The sequence below is a fragment of the Gastrolobium bilobum genome, unplaced genomic scaffold (genome assembly GCF_033153095.1).
Source record: "Gastrolobium bilobum isolate Gb01-03AN ecotype WA unplaced genomic scaffold, APGP_CSIRO_Gbil_v1 utg10606, whole genome shotgun sequence".
NCBI lineage: Eukaryota > Viridiplantae > Streptophyta > Magnoliopsida > Fabales > Fabaceae > Gastrolobium > Gastrolobium bilobum.
The window spans coordinates 32,518-57,762 of NW_026897840.1; the positions used below are offsets into that span (position 1 = coordinate 32,518).

The 25,245-nt window shown below is 33.6% G+C and overlaps 4 protein-coding genes across 4 annotated transcripts; 3 read left to right on the top strand and 1 right to left on the bottom strand.

The window, feature by feature from the left end:
* Positions 1-3,129: 3,129 nt before the first annotated feature.
* LOC133310780 (protein NUCLEAR FUSION DEFECTIVE 4-like) lies at positions 3,130-5,051 on the bottom strand. Its single transcript, XM_061511769.1, has 3 exons — positions 4,728-5,051; positions 3,724-4,559; positions 3,130-3,613 (listed from the first exon to the last, which is right to left on the bottom strand). Exons 1-3 carry the CDS (start codon positions 5,049-5,051, stop codon positions 3,130-3,132), a joined length of 1,644 nt encoding a protein of 547 aa, XP_061367753.1.
* A 1,989-nt stretch (positions 5,052-7,040) lies between these two features.
* LOC133310775 (thiosulfate sulfurtransferase 18-like) lies at positions 7,041-8,568 on the top strand. The gene is made up of 5 exons (XM_061511762.1): positions 7,041-7,186; positions 7,361-7,440; positions 7,559-7,629; positions 7,772-7,825; positions 8,121-8,568. The coding sequence occupies exons 1-5, from the start codon at positions 7,041-7,043 to the stop codon at positions 8,214-8,216; spliced, it is 447 nt and encodes a 148-aa protein (XP_061367746.1). The 3' UTR covers positions 8,217-8,568.
* An 822-nt stretch (positions 8,569-9,390) lies between these two features.
* Positions 9,391-13,785, top strand: LOC133310774 (MLO-like protein 4). Its single transcript, XM_061511761.1, has 15 exons — positions 9,391-9,516; positions 9,597-9,654; positions 9,776-9,999; positions 10,164-10,280; positions 10,364-10,424; positions 10,536-10,639; positions 11,134-11,208; positions 11,560-11,645; positions 11,840-11,893; positions 12,579-12,615; positions 12,712-12,882; positions 12,965-13,000; positions 13,092-13,159; positions 13,263-13,323; positions 13,474-13,785. The coding sequence occupies exons 1-15, from the start codon at positions 9,391-9,393 to the stop codon at positions 13,783-13,785; spliced, it is 1,590 nt and encodes a 529-aa protein (XP_061367745.1).
* A 4,664-nt stretch (positions 13,786-18,449) lies between these two features.
* Positions 18,450-24,968, top strand: LOC133310757 (26S proteasome non-ATPase regulatory subunit 4 homolog). The gene is made up of 10 exons (XM_061511740.1): positions 18,450-18,584; positions 18,702-18,815; positions 19,001-19,106; positions 19,842-19,956; positions 20,041-20,250; positions 20,377-20,689; positions 22,079-22,202; positions 23,645-23,748; positions 23,828-23,896; positions 24,605-24,968. Exons 1-10 carry the CDS (start codon positions 18,573-18,575, stop codon positions 24,653-24,655), a joined length of 1,218 nt encoding a protein of 405 aa, XP_061367724.1. The 5' UTR covers positions 18,450-18,572; the 3' UTR covers positions 24,656-24,968.
* The last annotated feature ends 277 nt before the right edge of the window (positions 24,969-25,245 follow it).

Genomic DNA, 25,245 nt, shown 5'->3' on the forward strand with positions numbered 1-25,245 from the left:
CTCCTAAAACACGCCTTAGTGAGGAGTGTCTCTCTCCATGAGATCATGCCCTCGTGTAAGTGTTTGAGTGTTATATATTTGTAAATACATTTAAAATGATTACATTTCCATAATTTTTTATTAAAAGAATAATATTTAAATTTTTTTGACAGCCATCAGGACATCATATGATTTTAGACATTAACTAAAAAAATTAACCAATCAATAAAAGTAATATTTGCTTCCGTAATAGCTAAGAATACCATGTCATGTCATAAATAATCTCACTGCAATGACAGAGCACATCCAATTACTGTTACAAGAGAAAAGCAAGCATCTATCTTCCGCATGGATTAAATTGCAGTTTAAGCTTTTTGACACTTTGTTTAGCTTCATCCCATTGGTGGATTTTATTTTATTTTCACATGGAAAGCTATCTGAAAGCTTCTTGTTACTTCGAAGCTTCAAGATAAGTAAACTTTTTCTGTCAGTTTCAGTGTATAAACCAGTAGCAAATCCAAAATAACATCACCTTCACAAAATCTAAAAAGTTCACATAAATGATTCATTGAACTTGTTATTCTTTGGTCATACTTGGAGACAACAATATTCAAAAGAGTTTTATCACCGCTAGTGCTAAAATACAGAACTTTTGCTTTCTCTCTTCTTTTCTTGAATGCCAAGACCAAGTGGATTAGAAAAAACTTTTTGAAATCTCGGGGATACTTTCGGGGCTGAAATTTAATTCTTCACCCGATTAAGGTGAACCTTCAAATATGCTTCATATTCATTTAAGCTTGTATGACACAATATGAGAACAGTGCTGTCTACGGACGATGTGACCCCCAAACAATAGATTACGTAAGGTTGGTTCGTAATTGGAGCGTCATGACTAGCACCTCTCGTGGAACTCTTGTCTAGCCCTTGTCTTTATCGATTGTACAAAAAAAATGCCATTGGCATGACATAAACATTTTTCCCATTAACTAAGCAGTTATGGCTATATCACTAGTGGGAACAGCACAGAAGATTTTCGAAGTTTTCACCTTATGATGGGAATGTTGGAAATTCAAATGAGTGATAAGAAAAAAATAGGTTAAGCATGATATATATAAATGAAATTACCCATAAACCAATACCTTAACGTTTTGAACATTATAGAGATGCATACAAGATAGGATCGTTTTTTTTTTTTACCTATAAATCAAATAAATCTAGACAAAAGTCAGAAAGTAAAAGCAACAGAAAGCAACCCATGGGCTATTGGGAAACTTTTTGGCGGTTGGGACTTGGGCCATCTGTATAAAGTTCACCTTAAAATTATATATCTTTATAATTTTCATAATTTAAAACCTAGATTTTACTTTTAATTTTCACAATTCAGACATGTGTACATGTTCTTACTAAATTAATTAATAGGTTACAATAACTTCTACTTATCCTGGTTTTTTTCCTCCTTGAAAATGCTTTTCGGTTGTCGTACTAAACTGTTAGCGGTTTACTAAGTTCCTGATTTTCGAAGTTTTGTCGGGACAATGACCACAATGTCATGCTTTGGCAAAAAAATTACCAGAATGTCACGCGAACAGTAAAATTTCCCAAACTGCCACGCGACATAATTCGCTACACAGTGTAGCGAATTATGTATGCAAGTAATTCGCTACACAGTGTAGCGAAATATGCCATGTCAGAATGCACAGAAACAAAAAGTGTCATGTGTCAGAATTGTTGAAATTCACTACATAGGCTAGCGAATTTCAACAATTTTGACATATGACACTTTTTGGTTCTGACGTGGCATATTTCGCTACACTGTGTAGCGAATTACTTGCATACATAATTCGCTACACTGTGTAGCGAATTATGTCGCGTGGCAGTTTGAGAAATTTTACTGTTCGCGTGGCATTCTGGTAATTTTTTTGTCAAAGCGTGACATTTTGGTCACTGTCCCAATTTTGTCATAGAGGAATTTTCTTTTAATATTTTGCAGATGTATAGTGGCAATAAATATTGATGCTGTATTTAGGCGAACAGCATGAACTCAGACAAGGGAGGTCTCCAACAATAAGTAGAAAGTTCAAATCACATTGTTTGAGAGATCGATATCATATCTTATTCTAAAATCTTAAAGGATTGAATTTCTCATCTTTTCATTTATATGGTCCATACTTACATTATTCATAACTAATTATGATTTAATTACTTATACTTAAATTTCCAACACTTTTTCCTACTTTGAATGTTGGGTATTATTTCTATGTATATAATTTACTGCATGATGAGCTAGAGATTACTTCTAGGCTGTTAAGAAGGAGAGGAGGTTATTCTAGAACAGTTGTTCTTTTGAAAAATAAAGCAACTGCAATTGATTGCAAAAGTTTGTCATTCACTATTTGTTAGACAAAACAGCAAAATGGAATTTTAATGTGGTGCATGAATATATGCAAACAAATCAAGGTTTTATTTGGGAACAGATTTTGGTCTTTCATTAATTAGATATGTTTTACATCTAATCATGGTTCATACAATTTGAAACCTCCCCCTGTATCTTTGACCCCCTGCATTTTTCAACCAGTTATTCTGTAGCCAACCTTTTTCTATGTAGGCTGGCTCAATTTGTGCCTAGGCAGTTGCTAGTTGCCAGTCTTTGTTTGTGGTATTTGCATAATCACCTATAACTTCTAATCTTGTATCTCATATTTCAAAGAAGCAGCATATCATTTATTATTTCATGTTTTAATCATTCTTTTGATTTAGAAATCAAAAATTAATTTTGTGCTCTACATTTTTTTTTCATGAGAATGGGTTAGGGTGGGCTAGAGCCAGCCCATTTAAAGGTAAACCTAAACTATATATATTTTTTAATTTAATAGATTGGTTCATGACAAGTTCTTATGAGCTTTTTAGTCAAATAGACTTTTATCTTATGAACATTTTGATCTTACTCATATGGATTAGGGCTCAATGTAGTGAGCTGAGCCAAATCAACTGCTCCAGCAAGTGTAGAATAATATATGGAATACATACACAAAACGTTTCGAATTTGAGGGCACTTTGGTTAACAGATATTGGCAATCATCTTCTAACCTGAAAGTGTAAAAATCTACCCAAAAAATTTCCTAAGCCTATGTAAAAAAAGTCAAAAGAGAATCATCTCTGTGTTGAACATGGGCGTACTATAGAATTGACAAGGCTTCTCTCTAGGTGGATCTTGGAATAGACATTCTTTGTTCTAATTGTAAGCAACAGGTCCAATGCACATCCCAGAACACAGGCAAAGGCCATAATCACATACACAAGCATGTAACAATGTGCTCCAATGCAAGTGTTTCCCCCTCCAGGCACACTAGTGGCTTCAACATCATAAAGATAACCAGCAATGAGACCAGAAAAGATGAATGAACCAATAGGAAGATTAAGGATGAGGATGTTGTATAATAAGCCATAGTATTTGAGGCCAAATAGCTCTGAAGCTGCTGCTGGTGTTATAGTGAAACGGACTCCATAGCATATTCCCACTAACATTGAACCAATATAAAGTGATCCTGGCAAGGCCATGGCCATTGCAATGTAACCCAGAGCCATCAAAATTTGAGAAGCAGCATTCCAAACTAGCCTTGGTATGGCTGATTTTCTGCAATCATAACATCAAAGTCAATGAAAGAGCTGTTAGAAAGATCCCTTCTGGGGTTTTAACAAAAGGAGTCCTTTATCTTGGAATTGAAGATAGGGTTGTGAACAAACCTGATGTAGTATTCTGAGAGTGAACCAGAAATAATGCGTCCAAAGAAACCCCATATGCTAATGAATGAAATGAATATAGAAACATCAGAGTAACCAAGTGCCAGTCCCATCTGACCCATGTTATTCATCACACAAAGTCCTGTTCCTACGCCAAATAGAAAGGACACAAACAAAACCCAGAAATCAATAGTTTTTACCATTTCAATGATGGTATGCTCCTCCCCTATCATGGGTTTTTGTTTTATTTCAACTTCCTCCACCTTGGTGCCTGCACTCACTTCATTATCCTGCCTCTCTTCCTTTTCTGCTAAATTTTTTTGGGCAAGCAATGGTTCATGAATCTGTTTTTCTTTGTCAAGATTAGACCTTGGTTTGAAGATGACCAAATATAAAGGAACAAGAAGTGGCATGGCTAACAGGATAAGAAGTCCTGCCGTGAAAACCAAGGAAAGAACATGGCCATGAGGTCCACTGATGTCAAAGGCCAAGAGGTAAACAGCTACTGCAACTGCAATCAAGTTGAATATATTGAAGAATTGAGTTTCTTGATTCTCTTCTGCATAAGTGGAAGCTGGTGGGGATTCATGAAGGAAAAGAGCAGCAATAATGCAAATAACAGCAGGAACAATGGTAAGCATTAGTAGAAACATAGAGGGGTCTGAGGAAAACATAGCAGTGCATATATCTGTGAAGATTGCTGTGCTGAGTCCCACATAACCCTTGAGAATACCAGAAATCGGGCCACGATTTTGTGGAAAATTCCTCATACAAGTCACAAGCACTGCGGTGTTCATCCAGGTTGAGCTGTTGCCCCCCATACACATGAATATACACATCTACAACACAGTTACAAAATCATTCTCTAAGAATGCGAAGGAATCAAACAAATTGAAATTTATAGTGGAAATTGCTTTATTCATCTACCCCGTTGACTTTTGTCTTAAAACTAGATTTGGAATAGTAATGAACTGAATATTCTATTATGAGAAGAAAGGTATAATTACCAGCCAATAAGGGAGTGGACTGATTCTCTGGCTGACAACAAGCCATTGAACTCCATAGCCTATGAATCCCATGATGGCTCCAATCATGAGTATAACTGAAGTTGACCAATTATCAGAGGCAAGACCAGATAAAACACCAAAAGCCTTGCCAACATCTTTAGCAACGGAGAGATTGTTAAGCTGCATCTGGGATAGAGCCATTAGACTCTTCAATACATCGGAATAATTGGCAAAAGTATAATTGTTTCCACAGATTGCTTGAACCCATATGGCTGAGACAAATCCTAACCATTTCCCACCTGCAAACCCAGTGAATAACGACATAATGATTACAACTAGAAAATAGAGAACAACTTTTAAGAACTAGAGAACTTGAATGCTATGAATATGCTTTCGCTTTAAATCTGTCTTTTCAACGGTGTCAGTCATTTGCTATTTATATATGTTCCCTTCATGTATTTGGTCCCGGAATCATATAATAGAAAAATAGAGTGTCATTATGATGAATAACAAATACAATTTCAGTTAAATATATCTTTTTGGAGTTGACGTAGGGGTGGCAATATAGGTATTGACCCGCGGGTTGACCCGTGACACGACCCGTCAAATCACGTGTCGTGTCAACCCGCGGGTCAGGGCGGGTCGTGTCAGGGTTGTGTAAATGTGACCCGTTTTTTTCGTGTCGGGTCACTTGTCAATCCGCGGGTTCGCGTGTCAACCCGCACAGTATCATTTTTTTTATTTTTTAATTAAATATTTTATTATATTATTATTTTTATTCATTTATATATTGATATATATAATCATTGTTTAGTATAGAAAAGAATAGAAGGAACTAAAAATCTCAAAAAACAGAAGCTAATCTTTTTTTTTATTGTTTTTAATTTATTTATTTTTCAAAAAATCCCACTTTTTTTAAATTTTAAATTTTACGGGTCGTGTCGTGTCGACCCGTGACCCGCAACGGGTCGTGTCAGAGTTCGTGTTTTGTGACCCGTTTACAAACGGGTCGTGTCAGGATCGTGTCAAATAGTGTACGGGTCGAAAACGTGTCGTGTCGGGTTGACCCGTATTGCCACCCCTATAATATGTTGACGGTGATAGGCCACGGTTTTATTTCTTGAATAGCATATCACTCGTTAGATTGTTAGGACTTAGAACATGGCTTTTTATTTCGTGTGATGCATTGCAAATGTGAACTGATCTTTTTTTTTTTGTGCGAATTTCCAAATTAAAGCTCCAATGAAGTTTAACTAAATCTTATTATATAAACTTTGGCTCTAACCAAGAGTTTTAACTCGGCCCAAGACAAGATTTTGAAATGCGAGTGATGTCCTCTTAAGTGCGAATAAATCTTTGCTATTATTATTGTACCAAAGATTCATGCATCATACCAATAAAAATATTATATGTCAGCAAAAATATTTTTTTTTCTATCAAATTTTTTTTTCTCTCATTTAATGTGTAAGGCTCTCATTCATGGGATGTCTTGCCACGTCAAATTTTGTAGAGGTCTTTTTCAACGTGGCAATGGACCCCTTTGCGGGGACTGACAAAGAGAGTTTTGTTGCTTGGTAAATTAATAAATTTAGTTGACAATTATACCTAACAATCATAATAAATTTACCAAGTGGAACACTTATACCAGGGTGCGTTTGTCAGTGGTATTAGCATACACAATACCACTATCAAAACTGGGTGAACCCCCTGAATGAAGGCAGGCACCTATATTTTTCCATTTTAGTCACCAAAAAAATATATCTACAAGTCACATATGATAAATTGAAGAATAAATAAAACATCTTACAATGTTAATCACTAAAATAAAAAAGTACTCCATATCACTCTTGTAGTAGAAACAATATTTAGCAATTTGATGTAATTGTACATACACAGATTATTAAATGTTGCTTAACAATGTTAATTAACACCGTAACATAAACCGTGTCGGTGTTACATCATAGTGAAAAGTGAAAACCCAAAAAGTGCAGATTTCCTTTCTCATGTAGCTGGACTCAGGCGTGTCACCAAACCCATCTACCGAAAGTGTCTCGTTCTCAAACAGCTACGTATATATACCATTAGCGGTGCAGTAACAGTACCAATGTATTTTTCCTCATATCTTTATTCAACTGTTTTTCTTTTAAACCAAGCAGCACAGCCCCTAGATAGAGACTTGACCAGCCAAATCCACATGCTTGCTAGCTTCATATAAATAGCGTGCTTGAGCATGTGTTTTATTCGATTTGAACGCTTTGACAAAATTCTATTCTACACATTTGCATTCAAGCTTAGCTTTGCTTACCATACCACATGGCTGTTTCTGTGGCCTTGTTACCTCGTTGGTTGTCTTTTCTTCTTCTTTTTGTCTTTGGTAGCTTAGGAGCAAAGGTTGTCACCATTGATGTACATGCAGTCAAGGGTCTGATCCAGACCGGCTACGTTTATCTGGATGTTAGGTAACGAATAATAATTTTTTGGGGGGTCTTTAAAAAATATTAAGGAACTTTATTTTATTTTATTTTTTTCCTTTCTAATCCGAGTCTCTTTGTATTTTATATGGTTTTTAATGTTTGATAGTGTTTGTTTCTTCAAAAAAGAATATAATTCTTTTTTTTTTTTGTAATTAATAGGACGGTGCAAGAGTTCGAGAAAGGGCACGTGGATGCAGATAAGATCATTAACATTCCATACATGTTGGATACATCCAAGGGTAGGAAACTTTTTAATATCTCATAAGTTTTGGGATACATCTATCTTTGTTTATCATTATGTTATGATTACAAATTCTATGGTTATAATGTATAACATCTTTTGATTTTGGAGAGCAGGCAAGGTGAAGAACCCAGACTTTCTGAAGGAGGTTTCATCTGCTTGCAACAAAGAAGATCATCTCATTGTGGTAAGTGGTAACCATTATTTTCTTGGTTACTTACCATTTTCATTTCTTTCCCTTCAAAGTACAAACTACAGTTTCTACCTGTCCTTGGTTAATCCTTGTTAAAGCCAAATTTCTTATCTCTTATATGAAATCTGCATTTCAGGGTTGCCAAAGTGGGGTGAGATCTCTGTATGCAACTGCTGATCTTCTGGCTGATGTAAGTTAACTCATGTCAACTTTAGTATATTCTTCAAGATATTGAAAACGAATTTCATCACTCATTTAATAAAAACCATTGGAAGTCATCAATTGTTCATTTGGATATGAAATTCTTGTTCCTCTGCATACTTATTTATCTTAATTCAGTCTCAAATTCAAATATCTGAACAATAGTCTAGCCATTATTCTTGTAATGTAACTTATTATGCTTTCCTTTTTTACTTATTCTGGTTTGCTATGTGCCACGCAGTTTATGAGAAGACTAACTTGTGTTGATTTGATTTAATTGGTAGGGTTTTAAGAATGTAAACGACATGGGAGGAGGTTATCAAGACTGGGTTAAGAACAGGTTTCCAGTTAAAACACCAGTAGCCGAAGAGGAGCTATAATCAGTTATAGTAGGATCATTCATCTTTCTTTCTTAATGGTTTCATCACGGAGATACCGCATCCATCCATATGTACCAACTTCAGAGAGTTCATGAGTTCTACTTATTAGATATTGGGAAGCTATGTTTCCAATTGTATCTATTGGAAGTGCATATACACAAAGATTATCTGGGGTAGCCATTCAGAACAGTCTCGTTAATTAGTCTTCTTGTTCATGTGCATAAAAGACAGACTTATGATCTGATTATCTTGATATTTAACTGAAGAAAAACGAAATTGGACTTTTATAAAGGTCGTTGACTCATTTCATTTATTGTCTACAAGTTCTGTGTCCATTGTAATCTATGGCATTTACTGGCCTTGCTAGAATTTGTTATGATTGCCTTGCTGGCAAAGTTTTTGTTGAATAAAGTTTTCTATTAGTGGTTCAAAAATAAAGCAAAACATCAAAAGTTTGTATCCCCCCCCCCCCCCCCCCCCCCCCTCCCTTAGAAATTGCAACTTTTTTCTTTTCTCAAATCAATAAATGAATACACGGTAGTCCAACCCCTATTCAATTGTGAAATATATGATTAACTCAACTTACATATCTTATCATAAATTCTACTGCTATTAATCACCATTGCTAAAAGGAAAGAGGGTCCATAATCTTCACGTAATTTGGTATACTCTTTGGCTCTATTTGGGTCCATTAATGATACATTATGGTTTATTAGGAATCTGTCTTTCTTCCTTTTCCCTTTCCCCCCACACTGAAGATAATGATTTACATGTGGAGTGAGATTAAGTAAGCTGAAAAATTATCTTCCAAGAGTCCTGGTCAAACTTTCTTAAGCCCATGTTGTATCTATGGCATGAATATTGGTGAAAAAGACAAGTTAACCGTACCTGAGTTGGTTGGGAGATCAGTTAATGGGACCATTATGCCCAACTGGTTCGTGGCAGCACATGCATGTGCTTATTAATATTTTGAGGAGACGGTCTCAACATATTGCCACAGCAAAAAGCCACCACCTACTACATCTCCACATTAATGGCCAAAACTATGTTCTGCATTGAAGAGACCATACATACAGTAGGTCTATTTTGTTCATCTTATGACAGCAAATAAAAGTCCCACAGAAGCACATAATTTTCATGACAGTGTGTGTTGTTTTGAGGAAGGATAGTTGTCATGGAGCGAGAAAAGGGCGAAGGAAGATCCTTGGCTGAAACCCCCACTTGGGCTGTAGCAACTGTGATCACTCTCTTGGTTTCTTTTAGTTTCTTGTCTAATGGCATATTAAAAAAATTGGAAAAGGTACATAAGTATATGCTTTATTTTCTCTCCTTCAAATTTCTCTCATTCATAGGTTTCTTATTCATTGTATAATGTCACAGTTTTTGGACAGAACTAAGAGAAAATCTCTGCTTTCCGCTCTGGAAAAGATCAAAGAAGGTAGGGAGTTGTAACCCCAAACGAGTTCCATTATCATTTTTTTTGTTTTGTTTTATATATATATACACGTTTGGATGAGTAGAACTTACTACTTTGAAATTTTTGTATCTATTTCAAGCAGAACTAATGCTTTTTGGGCTTCTGTCATTGCTGATGGGTCATTGGATTATTTTTGTGGCAAAGATTTGCGTTAAGTCATCAGTTTTAAGCAGCAAATTTTTTCCGTGTGCAATGGAAAACAATTCTGGCACAATGGAACGTATTGTCTGGTCGAATTCAGAATATTCAAATAAAACAGTTCTCAAAGACCAAGTGAACACTGGCCTGCATAATTATTGTGCTGAGGTAGTTTTCCTATCCCTTCTTGTTCATGTCCAAAGTGTTTCAATCTTTGTTTGGTAATGCAAGTAAACTAATTATTCTCAGTGGTTCGCTTCTGATAAATAGTTCTATTTAAAGTGAACTTCACAGGTACACATTTCACTGAAAACTTGTCACTTGCTTCACAGGGTCACCAATCATTGGCTTCTTATGAAAGCCTTGAGCAGCTTCATCGCTTTGTGTTTGTTCTTGGGGTTACCCATGTTTCCTATAGCCTTGTTGCTGTTGCCCTGGCCATCATCAAGGTTTAAATAGTCATGATCAAACTTTCTTTTTATTCTAACTTTGGTAGTCAGACACTAATTTTCTTATTTTAGAGTTTATTCAGATATATAGCTGGAGAACTTGGGAATATGAAGCGAAGACTATAGCTATACAAAGTATACAAGGTTCTGAGTATCTGATAACTGCAATGAGCCAGTAATTAGTTTATTTTGCAATACATTAATTTTGATCTCTTTTAAATTATAATTGTTTTTTATTAAATTGTCCAAGTTTAGATACTTCACAAAATACATCAAGCATAAGATTGAGGCGGCTTGGTACATTCATCTTTCACCAGACATCCCATCCTTGGAGTCATCACAAAATTCTTGTTTGGCTGGTACTCTACGTAGTCTTTTTTGTTTTGTTTTATTTTGTCCTCACGTGTAAGGTCTTTGAAAATGCCTGAAATGTTGCATCTATTCATGATGGTTTATCATTACATGTTGTTCTTATTTCATTGTTGGAACCAAAAAATTATGGTATGGATCAATTCTATCAATCATATCTTAATTGCAAAAGGAACAATTCAATCCAAATGTATTTCTTTTCTAGATATAGTTGTAGTTCAACTATGTTAACTGCTTAATTAAAATTTCTTCCCCCTTGCCCCTTCCCCCTCAACATGTGCTGTAAGGATAGTTCCAACCACAGAAGTATGCCAATGTACTGTGTGCTTGACTGCTTGCCATCATTTTTCTCCTGCATAAGCTTTTTAATGGCAGCATGTTGCTGAACGAAAAATGGGATACTTTTTCTTCATTTAATGTTTCTTGGCACTTTAAGTAGCTTTTTTCCTTGTCTTCTTGGAATACTGATGAACCTATATTGCAGTTATGTTTCAGCCGCCAATTATGGAGTTCCATAAACCGAGCTGATTACATGGCATTGCGCTTAGGCTTCATTACCGTGAGTAATTTTTATGACAATATAACTGTACTTCCATCAAATGTAAAGATGTATCTTATAAGCACTAAGTCCATAGTTTTCAACTGAATGATGCAACATCAAGTTGATGGAGGAAATTAATGGAGATGTTGGATTCCCTCACTGTAGTAAATGTTAAATTTTTTGTACAATCCCATCTAACTGAAAACAAAGAGAAAGGAAAGATCGTGACTCATGAGATATGAGTGGAAAAGTACAACCTCTTTAGCCTGCTTTCTCATTGTGCAAAAGGAATGTGGAAGTGAAGATGACAAACTTAGTTTGCTAGCTAATATTTCTACATTTTCTTCTTCTTTTTCTGGTGTTCTATAGAATCATGAGCTTCCCCTAACATACGATTTCCACAACTATATGCTTCGAAGCATGGAAGAGGAATTTCGTGACATCGTTGGTCTTAGGTACTCTTTCTTTGCTTTATTTAGTTAACATAATTTGTTACCGTAAGACTAAATAGACTTTCACAATGTACTCTAAAATAGTCATCAGATTTTATATGGCTAACTTTATTTTTCCACCTTTTTTATTTTAGCGTTACTTTCTGTTCTGATTCTTGAAAATGAATTTGATAGCTTCATCTGGACTTGTTTTACAGTGTGCCTCTCTGGATATATGCCATATGCTGTATTTTTCTTAATTTTCATGGTAAGTTTATGTGAATTTTAAATTAAGGTAAGAAGTATTTTATTCAGTTATGATCTTCATCAACTTGATCAAATCATCTGTTTTAGCTAGGTTAATTCAGCTATAAAAAGTTCAAAATGTCTGAAGTCTGTACAGTGCAGAATGTGATGATATTTTTTTTATTTTATTTTTTGTAATAAGAATCTGTTGATTTTGGTAAATGCATATTTGGATAGAGGATAGAACGTAGAACTTTAGCAGTTGCCAGGTCTTTTAGCTTGGGCAACCCTTCTGAGTGAAACTGTAGGAATATATATTATATTATCATCATATCATGGGAAGAGGTACAAGCAGAAATCAAATGCATCATAATGTTTTTTTATCTACTTTTGGTAAGCATTTTCTTCCTTGAATTAGGACAAAAAATTCAGTGAGAGTTATCGCTAGAAATAATATCTTGATAGCTACATCTCTATAAAGATGGGGTGCAATTTCCTGATAATGTGGTGAATGGTGATAACGGATAATAGCAACTATATTTTGCGGAGGCCTCACAATAATGATGAAAATATCAATTTAATTTTGGACTAGTAAACATGCATATAGTCTCGCATTAACATTGGCACATAGTGTTCTGTTTCTGAAATATTATGCTAGTTTTATTCGTGGACCTAGTCTGAAATTAAACTCCATAATTTTCATTCAGGAAGCAACTTTTACTTTTGGCTTTCCTTCGTTCCAACAATTGTAAGTCTTAACGACGTTTACTGTGGCTTTTTCACTTGCCTTCTATTAGTAGTTACACTTCACTAATGGTTTTTCTTGTATTGAATTGCATTATAGTTGATCCTCATAATTGGTACTAAATTGCATCGAGTGGTGGTAAAGTTAGCTGTTGAAATAATAGATCGTTGCCCACATATGAAACATAATCAGTTTAACTTAAGAGATGAGCTCTTTTGGTTTAGAAAGCCAAGGCTTTTGTTGCGGTTAATACAATTGATATCCTTCTTGGTAAGTAACATTGGGTTTTCATTTTACATTTCATTGCACATAAACTTCTTTTAATTTCTTTTTCCCTTTTGTTATCTTGCAGAATGCGTTTGAAATGGCAACATTCCTATGGTCCCTGGTAAGAAACTGTCATTGCTTTTGTTATTGCTTTTCCTTTGTGAAGTGGATATTTGCATAATGTTTAATTATTGGCGTTATTTTGGGTTCAGTGGGAAATTAAAGAACCTTCTTGCTTCATGAACAACCGAACGTTTATTGTGATCCGTTTGTCATTCGGGTATACTTTAGTTTTTATCAATGTTGTTCCTTCTCTTTGTACCATTTAAATTGAATCACAATTCAACCAAAATCATATCTACTTTTTCTCTTTGTTGTTACAGGGTCATCTCTCAAGTCTGGTGCAGCTTTATAACTTTTCCTCTCTATGTTATCATCACACAGGTCGAGTTTCTTCAGTAATTTAAACATTTGTTGGTGATAGTTATTCCTAAACTCTAGTTCCTCTCTTACACAAGCACATGTGCAATTACACTCACTCAGTCACACATTTAATCTCTCTCTCAAGACTTTGGTTATATCATATGAATGCAGATGGGCTCAAAGTTCAAGAAATCTGTGGTCTCTGAAAATGTAAGAAAATCACTCTCTAAATGGCAGAGAAGAGTGAAGGATAGACAAAGTTCCTCTTCTCCACTCCTTACTGCAACATCAACAACATCATCGAATTCTAGTGCCTTAATCACTGAGGAAGGAAGTTCCTCAGGAAGTAAAGATATTTGTCTCTCTCATCTTGATGACGTGTCAATGATCCAAAGAAATGCACCATTTTCAAGATATGAAGAAGATCATCATGATCATGATCATGATCTAAAAGATAATTCATCTCCACCTCCCCTGTCTTGAGATTGCTTTGCTTGTGTTGTATACAGTTTGATGAATTAACTTCGAATACATTTTCTTTTATAGAAAAAAGTTATATTTATAAAATTTTTGTTTACAAACTCTTATAAATTATACTATGTCTAACCGGTAATACACACACTCTTGAGTAGAGTATTACCGATCAGAGACATAGTTTAATTTATAAGTTTGTAAAAAAAAAATTTGTCAATATAATTACTCTTTTTTATAACTTTCTGTCACATTATTTAGTGCATTGCAAACCTGTATCATCTCTACTCAGACTCAGCTCAATCATTTAAGTTCGATGGTACATCACTTCACATATTAAATGATAATAACGTGAAAAGTTCACGTTGTTAAAAGATATAACATGTATATAGTTTTAAGTCGTAACCTAAAATTTAGGGGACAAAAAGAGACATATGCATGTGTTCAGAAAAAAAAAACAATTTTTAATTACGTATTGGCATAATAATATTTTCTCTTTTATAAATCTAAAATTTGAAATGTGGAAAAAAAATGAGCTAGGTTTCTAAAATTTGAAAAAATATGTGTTAAGTTATAAATCTTTATGGTTTATTCAAGATGGAGAAATATTGTAGAGAAAAATATTAAACCTTTGCAAAAGGAAAAATTAAATATCAATCTTAAGTTTGTGTAATTTTTATAATGTGAGGGGACAATTAATAGATGAAGTTTATATAAGACGTTATGATAAAATCACTTTTCAAAATTTTTTCTCTTAATTTGTGGTGACGTACCAAACTGACTCAATAGAGTTTCTCCTTTAATAATAATAATAATAATAATAATAATAATTATTATTATTATTATTATTATTATTATTTTCTAGTTGCTAATGATAAATTATTATTTTTTGGTAAATGCTAATAAGAAATTTTTATTATAATGAAAAAATACTCGTATTATTGGACTTGGACATTTTATTATCTCTTTTAAAATGTTAGAAGGAGAAGGATGCAATAATGCATGTTGAGAAACAATATAAATATAAGGGAAAAGTTTAACAATGTTCTTGTGGTTTGTTTCAGAATTACCTATATCTCTGTGATTTTTTATTTTTTACAAAGCACAAGGGCATATGTAATAAAAAAAAACTACAGAGGCATATATGATTTTGAAGCAAACTATAGGGGCATTGGTGATTCTGAAGCAAACTAGAAGGGACGTTTGGTAAAAGAGATATTTTTTTTTACCAGGTAAATGCAATTACTAGTAATATGGTAGGAAAGTGAGTTAGGTAGGAAAGTTAAAAAAAAACCTATTTGGTTGGCAAAAATTTTACCAGAAAAATTGGGTTAAATATTGTGAGTCTTTGTTTGGTTAAGGGTGAAATAATGATGGGTAAATATGTTAAAATACCAAAAATAACCCCTGATTTAATTTTTGAATCTGAAGATGGGTTAAAACACATCCGTGAGTAACCGTCGACGGATAATAAACACACAAAAGTAAGACTATCTTGACCGACATTGAAAGACAAAAAATGGTAAAAGGCATTCAGCTCAGCGACTTATGTCTACTGGTATACATCACTCTCAAAACATATCCTTACTATAATTTTCTTTTGCAGGGAGTTGCAAGCACTGATGGTACGTTTCTCAAACCACCAAACTGAGCAAGCAACTAGTATACACCACCAATCGAGGGTCAGTAGTAGAGGGTTAGAGGAGGGTTAATATTCGAAGTTTCAGAGATGTAAACGTGTACAACAGCCGAAGGTAATACGGTAACGAGTTCCTTCATCTTTTTTGGATTGCCTAGCCTTTACTAAAAGTACCACACTTACATTGGTCAATGCTACAGTGATTTCCCTATCGTTTTGCACATGATTGTGGAAGGATTGGGAAAGGAGAAGCATGGCACAATTTTTCGATTCTGTCTACCAAACAAAGGAATCCTTGAATGCCAATTACATTTGGATGGGGAACCAAATTAAAAGCCTTAACCAAACGCCCCTTAGGGGCATTGGTAAACTTTTCCTTATATATAATAACATCACATAAACAATTGAGTAATATGATATTTCTTTGTGTTGTTAGTTTGATGGCTGATGTATTGTATTAAAAAAGTTATGCTATCCCTTGTTTAATACACATAAATACTGTAAAATAACACGAGATTTATTATAATTTTTTTTTGATATGCAATAATAGAATTAGAAAAATAAAGGGACAACGGTTATTTATTTATTTTTAACTATTTATATCGTGGACAAAATTTTGTCACTTAATTTAATAAATATTTAAAAAATTATAATTCAGTGTGGTTTCTTGAACTGTGTTTTTACTCAGTATTTAAATTATTTAATAAATCAAATCAAATACAATTGTTTTTAATATTATGATGTCTTTTAATTTTTTTTTGACAGATTAAATAGATTTTAAAAAATTAACAGGCTTAAGTTTGGGAACCGGCCCACTAATTTAGGCCCAATCATTTATAAAGCTCTTTCTTGCATCAAGGCTTGTTTTGTGTGATGTATAAGTTATTTGGTGTGATTATCGTATAGTAAAATCTATCTCAAAAACAACATATTTTTTAGCTTTTTTTTGAGAAAATTTGAAAGTTTAAAAAGTGATTTTTCAAGCTATGAGTCATGATTTTTCAATCAATACATTAATTTTTCCTGGCACAAAAAGATTTGATTTTTGTATTAAAAATAACATAAAATAGTGAAAAAATAACACGGAAACTAAAACCCTCAAACCAATTTTTGTTTTACATCAATGAAACAATATCAATGTAAAGAAAGATTCAAACTTACATAATATGAACCCTATATTTTGTAACAATACATTCATGAACGAAATTCATTCACTATAGGAAACGATTTCAAACAATTTTTGTGTCAATAGATAACTAAAAACTTATTTTTCAAAAGCCCAAAAATAATTTTAGGTTTCAATGTATTGATTGAAAAAAATTTGAGAAATTTTCTAAATGTTCATGTAATAAAATCCAAATATTCATATTCGAAATTTTTTTAGAATATTCAATGAAAATATGCATATGATATATGGTTAGAAAACTATCATAAGGTAGAACAAAAACCCCAAGATTTTCAAGATCAATTCCAAAAAATCCTAAACAAAATTTTATCATGAACTTTAGGTTCTATATGCAAATTTAGAATTATTTTAATAATTAAAAAAATTGAGTAATCATATATGCATAGCTTTGATACCAAATGTAGAATATAATTTCACCTCATTGGTCAAACCAAAAGCAGGAACGAAAAAATACTAATGCATGAAGAACTAATATAACTTTAGACATGTGAAAAGTTGTTGTTTAATAATTTTGAATGTTTGTTAAAAATTGTATTATGTTTTACTCATTGAGAAAATTATATTAGGTTTTATTTTTATTTATTAATTTTATTGCATTTCTTTGTTATTTTATTTTTTGTGAGGAAGGTTATACTTACAACCTATTTTTGTTTAGAACATTTTACAACCATATCTTAACCGTTGATTTTCGACAATCAACGATTATTATTTTCACAAATAAAACTCATTAACTAATATTTAATTTGCAATGAATGATAACCGTTGATTGACAAAAATCAATGGTTAAAATATGTTTGTAAAATGTTATAAACAAAAGTATAACCTTCCCTTTTTTATTAACTCTTGTAATTTTAAATATTTATTAAAAATTCATATGGTTTTTAAAATCTTATAAATTCATATTATCCTTTTAAATCTTATAAATTATATTAAAATTCTTTAAAATCCAATCTTAGGAAATCTTGATCGTAAAAAAAGTCTTTTAAATTTTTTTTAAAGCCTCTCCAATTCTAAATAGTCTTTTAAAATTTATAAGATTTTTTACCTCAAAAAATATCTTTTAAAATCTTAATCCAATACATCCTCCTAAGTTTATATAGCAGTCTCTTAATACATTAAAATAATGTATAACTTAATCAAGCCTAAGAGAGTGAGATTATGCCTGATAAAGAATTAATTATAATGTATTAACATCTAGATGATGCAATTATCAAGAATTAATATATTATTTTAATATCAAAATATTAAAATAAAAAATAATTTAATTTTTAAAATATTATAAATTTTTATTTTATAAAATTAATATATTTTGTGAACACACTAATCAATAGATTTTTATAAAAGTTAATATCATATTTGAAAGAATTATATAAATTATTTATTAAAGGATACTTTTATTAAAAATATTTATTTTCATCTTATCTAATATTATATAATATATTATCAAATATTGAATTATATTATCTTATACAATATATTACTTTATATAATATCATATCAAACCATAAATAATATTAAAATTTAATCAATCTTATATAATCTAAAGATATTATATTATAGGTCATATCCTATATTATATACGGGAAAAAGTATATAATGTTACTTTAGATAACTTTATCTAATGTTCATCAAAATGATGTTGTTTTGAAGTTAAAAATTAAAAAATTAGAATGATAAAGACTATTGTAACTCTGAAATAAATTAAAATTACAAAAACACCATAATTTTCATCCCAAAACAACATCGTTTCGATTAACATTAGATAAAAAGTTATTAAAGTAGTTTTAGAAAACAGAAACCAATTATATATTGATAATATTGGTTCAAGAGAATTAAGTACTCGGTTATAGTCACAGGACTCACAGCAGATAAAAAACCCCTAGAGTTCACTACATACGGGTTCCAGAACGAGGTTCCTTCTCTCTCTTTCTCAAACTCGATCTTTCGTTTCGTTTAGCTTCTGAATCTGCAACGATGGTGCTTGAGGTAATCCCTTATTCTCTCCACGTGTTGATTTCAACTAACCATAGCATGCTAATTATTAGGGTTTTTCTTGATGATGTTACGGGAACACTTTTTTCATTGAATTGATTTCTTCAACAGGCGACAATGATTTGTATTGACAATTCTGAATGGATGCGTAACGGCGATTACGCTCCTTCTCGATTTCAAGCTCAAGCAGACGCTGTCAATCTCATTTGCGGTGCTAAAACCCAGGTCAAGTTAAATCATACATTATTCTACTCTTTTACATTGGAAAATTAGTTAGAAATAGAGAAAACTCGGGATATTATGGCTGGATTGGGATAGGGTAAATTAAGTGTTCTATTAATGTTTAGGTTCAGATAATTGCACAGGGTTCATCTGTGCTGACGAATGTGCTTTGATTTTAAATAATACAGTCTAATCCGGAAAATACAGTGGGAGTTCTCACAATGGCTGGGAAGGGCGTTCGTGTTTTGGTCACCCCTACCAGTGATCTGGGCAAGATCTTAGCTTGCATGCATGGTCAGTTTTTATTTTATTTTTTGAATGCTTTACTTGATTCTTTCTTTTTCTTCTTCTTCTTTTTTAGCTGTTCCAAATTTATTATTTAGTCTATGACCTATTGGAAAAGTATTTGGTATGAGTGATAATTCAATTGGCTACCTTATGAAATGGCTATATTTCATATTTAAGTTTTAGTAGTAAAATTAGTGTTTTGTTAATCTCTGCCCTTAGGACATAGGTTAAAAAATGAAAAATAGAAACTGAGATGAAACATACAACTGTACAAGCATTAAATATCTCGAGAATCCTAAAACCATTTAATTCTTTCTTCTTCAAGTAATTAAGATGAATTCTATATGTGATTTTTATTCCTTAACATGTGCCCTAAGACATTGACATAACCTCTAAAATTATGATAAGATTGTGACTAGTCGCCTATAATTTCTTAATGCTGATGTAAAAGGAGATAGGGATAAACAGATTATGCTGAAATTCATGAAAATAATTTTGTTTTGTTTTGTTTTGTTTTTTTAATTGAATTATTGAGCCTCTTTTCTTTTTGGATGTTAGTACCAGCTATTTAAGGTCGCTTTTATAGAGCATGTCTATTGGTGAGGTTGAACTTTCTGCAAAATTATTTCTGAAACGTTGTACATGAATTGGACAAGTTTGCGGCATATCCATCTGCCATGTTGTGTTTTGGGGGATTCTTCTGCTTGTGAAAAGCTTGATTTTATTTTCTTCCTAATTTAGGACTAGAAATAGGTGGTGAGATGAACCTAGCTGCTGGCATTCAGGTGGCACAATTGGCTCTTAAGCATCGGCAAAACAAAAAGCAGCAGCAAAGGATTATTGTCTTTTCTGGAAGGTGTACTTAGTTATATTTCATGCTGTATTCAAATTCTATTATTGTGGTTATTCTGTCTTAACTATCTCAATCAATATTATATAGTCCTGTCAAGCATGAAAAGAAAATGTTGGAGATGATAGGGAGAAAGTTGAAAAAGAATAGTGTAGCACTTGATATTGTCAATTTTGGTGAAGAAGATGAAGGAAAGACAGAGAAGCTTGAAGCACTCCTTGCAGCTGTTAACAATAATGATACCAGCCACATTGTTCATGTCCCATCTGGTCCAAATGCTCTTTCTGATGTACTTATAAGGTTTGTCGGATCAATTTGATCTTGTACTTTTTCTGTATTATCTCTTATTTCTCTCTTAAATATAAGTTCAATGTAAGAATTTGTGATCTAACTTCTGGATATTCATGTAACATTTCTGTGTGGCAGTACACCAATTTTTACTGGTGATGGGGAAGGTGGAAGTGGTTTTGCCGCTGCTGCAGCTGCAGCTGCAGCTGGTGGTGTATCTGGATTTGATTTTGGTGTGGATCCAAACTTGGATCCTGAATTGGCTCTTGCTCTAAGAGTTTCAATGGAAGAGGAGAGAGCCAGGCAGGAAGCAGCAGCAAAAAAAGCTGCAGAGGATGCTGCCAAACAAGAGAAAGGAGGTGAGCAGCAAGCCAGCTCACAAGATGCAACAATGACTGAGCGTGCCAGTGCAGGAACTTCTGAAGCTGAGAATAAGACAAATGATTTGACGGTTGGTGCCTTTGTTGCATTTATCTATGTATTTGTGTTGCATGTTTCGCTCCTTGCACGATTGGAATATAATTATCTAATTGCATATAATAGTTTGTAGAACTAATTTCATAGTTTATTTAGTTCTGGAGTAATTAAATTACAAAGGCATACTAGACTTGAAACATCCAAGGATGATAATGGGTCCAGGGTTACTTAAATTTTCCTGGGAGGTCTATTAAAATCAGTAAGGCTTGCCTTTTGAGACAATCTAGACTGCAATCTTGCCATTATTTGTCCTTTTTAAATTATTTTTCCATACTGCAGTGCTAGCACCAAATTGGTTGTAACCTAGTAACCTACCCGTTCATTAATGTTAATATCTGAAACGGAACCATCTCAAACTCTATCTCAATCTCCTGCGCAGCTCGGCAGCTCCATCAATTTGACAATTTTTGCTCTTTCCACTGTATCACGGTTATTACTACTTTTACCACTGTTATCACTAATGAATCACCATGCCATTGATTTTCTTTCTACCTTTCCTGGAGCTACAACATGATTACTCGCATCCTCACTTCATCATCATAATTGCCTCTGCCCCAATTATGGTGATCCCTCTAGTCACTGCAGTCTTTATTACTCCGCTATTATGTCCCACAGCTAAACATGAAATAAATTTGATTTCTACTGGCTTACTAGCAATGTATTGTATCTAAATACTCATAATTTCCAGGTAATATAAAATAATATACATGAAAGACATGCTAGTTTAAAACTACATTTTTCTTTTCTATAGTGTAAAGAACCATTTTAACTCAAAACCTTAAGGTATTGGGTGAGGGTCTTTTTAATAGTTTATATTATTCTCTAACATATCTTCTCACGCAAGAGCCATTTGGGCTTGAAGCGTGGGTATTGCACAGGCCCAATTTTTTTGGTTTACCTTGTGCTTATTTAATTCCACTAGAAAGTGGGGGGGCGATGAGAATCGAACTCATGACCTTGTGGTCACTCAAGCCCTGATACCATGTAAAGAACCACTTCAACCCAAAACCTTAAGGTGTTGGGTGAGGGCCTTTTTAATGGTTTATATTATTCTCTAACATACCGTACTTATGGTCTGCAATTTACCTCAAGTGTGTCTGTGAGAGATATAAGAATTATGGGTATACAGGCAGTTTGGAAACTGTTATTTCTGGCAACATTTTGCATTTTAAGGTGTATCCCAACATCAATCTCTCTTTCCTTAGTTGATATGATATACAAGGCATTATATTTTTTACTAAATTTTTTTGCTTCTTCCAGCTTTGCTTTTGAATCAATTCTAATGTTTTATTCCATTCTTCCCATAAATTTACATCAGACTGTAGTATTTTTGCTTTTTGTGCTGACATTCAAATGGAAACAGGATGATGAGACTGCCCTACTACAGCAGGCACTTGCAATGTCAATGGATGATCCTGCCGTTAGCCATGATGTAAAAGATACCGATATGTCAGAAGCATCTACGGATGATCCTGAGTTGGCTCTTGGTGAGTTTTTATGTTGTTTATGCATTATTCATGTAAGGAGCACTGACATGGAGATGAGACACAACATAGCCATGGACACTGTAACACAGCACAATTTAAGTGTCCCATTAGGCATTGAAGTGTCACATGGTGTCTTATGTTTCCTTTATGGAACCATGGACACAACTCCTTTTTGAAGTGTCTTACTGTTCATGCTTCACAGTTCTTCCATGGGTGTGTGTTTTGCAAGCCTATTTTTTTACACCATAGTCTTTTCCATTTATGAGAAGTGCATTGTTTATAGTTATATTGCTCGATGATTGAACTAGTTATGGAATTTTGGGAGATTTAATCAACTTATCAAATTTCAACATGGTGCGAGAGGATTTGTCATCTGTTTGCACTTTAGTGAAGAAGTAGAGAGAGTTCTTATTCCTTTTGGTTTGAAGGAATGATGGAACCTAATATTATTAATCTTAAAGTGATGAAAACAATAACGGAGACAAGCTCTTTACAAACACTAATCGCAGAAAAATACACCAATAGACCTTTAGTTCACCCTTAGAACCAACACATCTAGGTTCCAAGAGATCCCCAATTCCCCCAAATATTCACTTAGTTCATACCTCCCTCACTGCACACATTCCCCCTCCTTTTATCTAATTCTCTTGGAACCTTTTAGAACAATTCCCTAACTAACCAACCCACTCACCACTTTCAGCCCGGCAATACTCTCCCTCCAAATCTCACCTTGTCCTCAAGGTGAAGAAAGAGGATAGGCGATGTAAAAAAAACTTCCACCTAGGTCCCATTGCTTGAAGCATTTTGACCAAATCTCTTGAGTGATTTTCAATTATGGCAATGGCAGTATCACATTCCTATACAGCCCTTGGTTGTCGACTCTTTGTTCATCCCCAATTTCCATAGAGTATGTGTTTTTCTTGACCATCGAAAGCTTCAACTCTTGAGCCATTTGCACTGCCAGGAAATTATAGTAAACCCCTCTGTCTATTGTTATTCTAGAAGGTACTTAGAGAATAGGATAAAAGGAGGGGAAGTGTGTGTAGTGAGGGAGGCATGAATTAAGTGAATATTTGGGGGAACTGGGGATCTCTAGGAACCTAGGTGTGTTGGTTCTAAGGGTGAGTTAGGGGTCTTTTGGTGTATTTTTCTGCAATTAGTGTTTGTAAGGAGCTTGTCTCCATCACTTTCAGATTAAGAATATTAGGTTCCATCAAGGAATGATTTCAATATATAGGGTTTGTTCATTTACACATTTACTTTGCTAATTACTTTTTTTGAGGGTTGGGCTTGGTAGAACAGTAGTGTTCTCTGCTTTGAGAAGCTTAGTATTGATCTGGACACAGGGTTAAATTAAGCATATTTTTAGAGTTTTAAGACATGAGAAAGCTTTGGTGGCGGTTGTAATTTTTTGTTGGTTTCTGATCTTTTACTGCATGCAGCTCTCCAATTGTCAGTAGCAGATAGTACAAAAGACCAACCAAGCCAATCAGACATGAGTAAATTGTTGGAAGATCAATCCTTTGTATCTTCTATCCTTGCATCAGTATGTCTGATAATCTTTTAACATAAAAGATTGATGTGCTATATTTTCTGCACTGAGTAATAATTCATTGCTTCTGCAGCTTCCTGGGGTTGACCCGAATGACCCTTCTGTCAAAGATTTGCTGGCCTCCATGCAAAGGCAGTCCGAGGTTAGTCTTTCTATGTAAAAACAAACATTGGATTTATGGAAAATTTCAACAGAGGCATAATTGGATTACTTGGCCTACGATATCCTTGAAATCCCCCCCCCCCCCCCCCCTCTCTCTCTTCTCTTCTAATTGATATGATTATTATTATTGTTATATTCAGCAATAGTTGGATTTGCATGGTGTTTTCTTACTAAGCTTGGACACTCTTTTTCAAATGTTTATAATGCCTGCCCATTTAATGGCTTTTGAGGACAATAGTTGGCTTTATTAATATGAAAACATAATCAGAAAGTACGTCCTTGATTTCTAGGTTGAACAAGAAAATGAGTGTTCATAATAAAAAAGTTAGTATTTATCTCACTCTCATTAGTGTTGTTTTCTTCTTCTTCTTTTTTATTTTTATTTTTTTGAATTTTTTGGAGGGTTAATATTGGGCTTGAAGGACAATAACAAACTGTTCATGCTCACAGCATATTGAGAAATGCTTGTGTAAATTTGGCCTGAAGGTTGTTGTTGTTTTTTTTTTTTTTTGTAATGGATCCATAGACTATTTTGCTGAGGCAATAAGGCTAATTTGCCACCAAGCTTTATCATCTTTTATGCCTACTGCTCTGTCTCAGATTTCTACGGGTTTTTTTTTTTTCCCACGTGGTATTTTGTTCCATTTCCTGTGCTGCTATCAGTTTTCTGATTGTATTCTTTATCCAGCCTCAGCAGAAGAACGAAGACAAGCCATCAGATGAGGAGGAGAAGAAATAATCTTTTAAGAGTCACTTTGCACTGTCTGGTTTTATTTTGCTCCTTTCGAGAGACATTGGTAGCATTTTAGATGGCTGTTCTAATCGGCGAACTATGTTCGCGTGTTCCAATCATTGGAGTCTCCATAGCTGATGGGAACGGATTGCATATCTCTGGGTTGAGTCTCGGATGGTTTTTTTTTATTTTTATTAAAAATGCTCTCGATTGTCACGCCGTATTGTTGGTCAAGGTTGTGCTTATCATGTAACGAGGGCTTTAAAGGACTTGGTTTATGTTAAAGAAAGTTAACCATTTAAATATATTTCAATGACTTCTCGACATTTATGGTATTCCGTTTAAGATCATTTTGCATCTTTTACTCGTTTTAATTTTATTTAGACTTAATTGCAATTTTTATTCTTCAGATTGGAAAAGGTAACAACTTAATCCCTTTATTTTAAATTATGCAATTTCGATTCATTTTTATAAAATGGAAGCAATTAAGTCCGAACAGTTACTGGTGTTAAATCAATTAACGGAATCCATATATAACAATTACAAATAGTTCGTCTTTTTGTGTGACTTCTACCACCTCCTACGCTTCTTTCAAG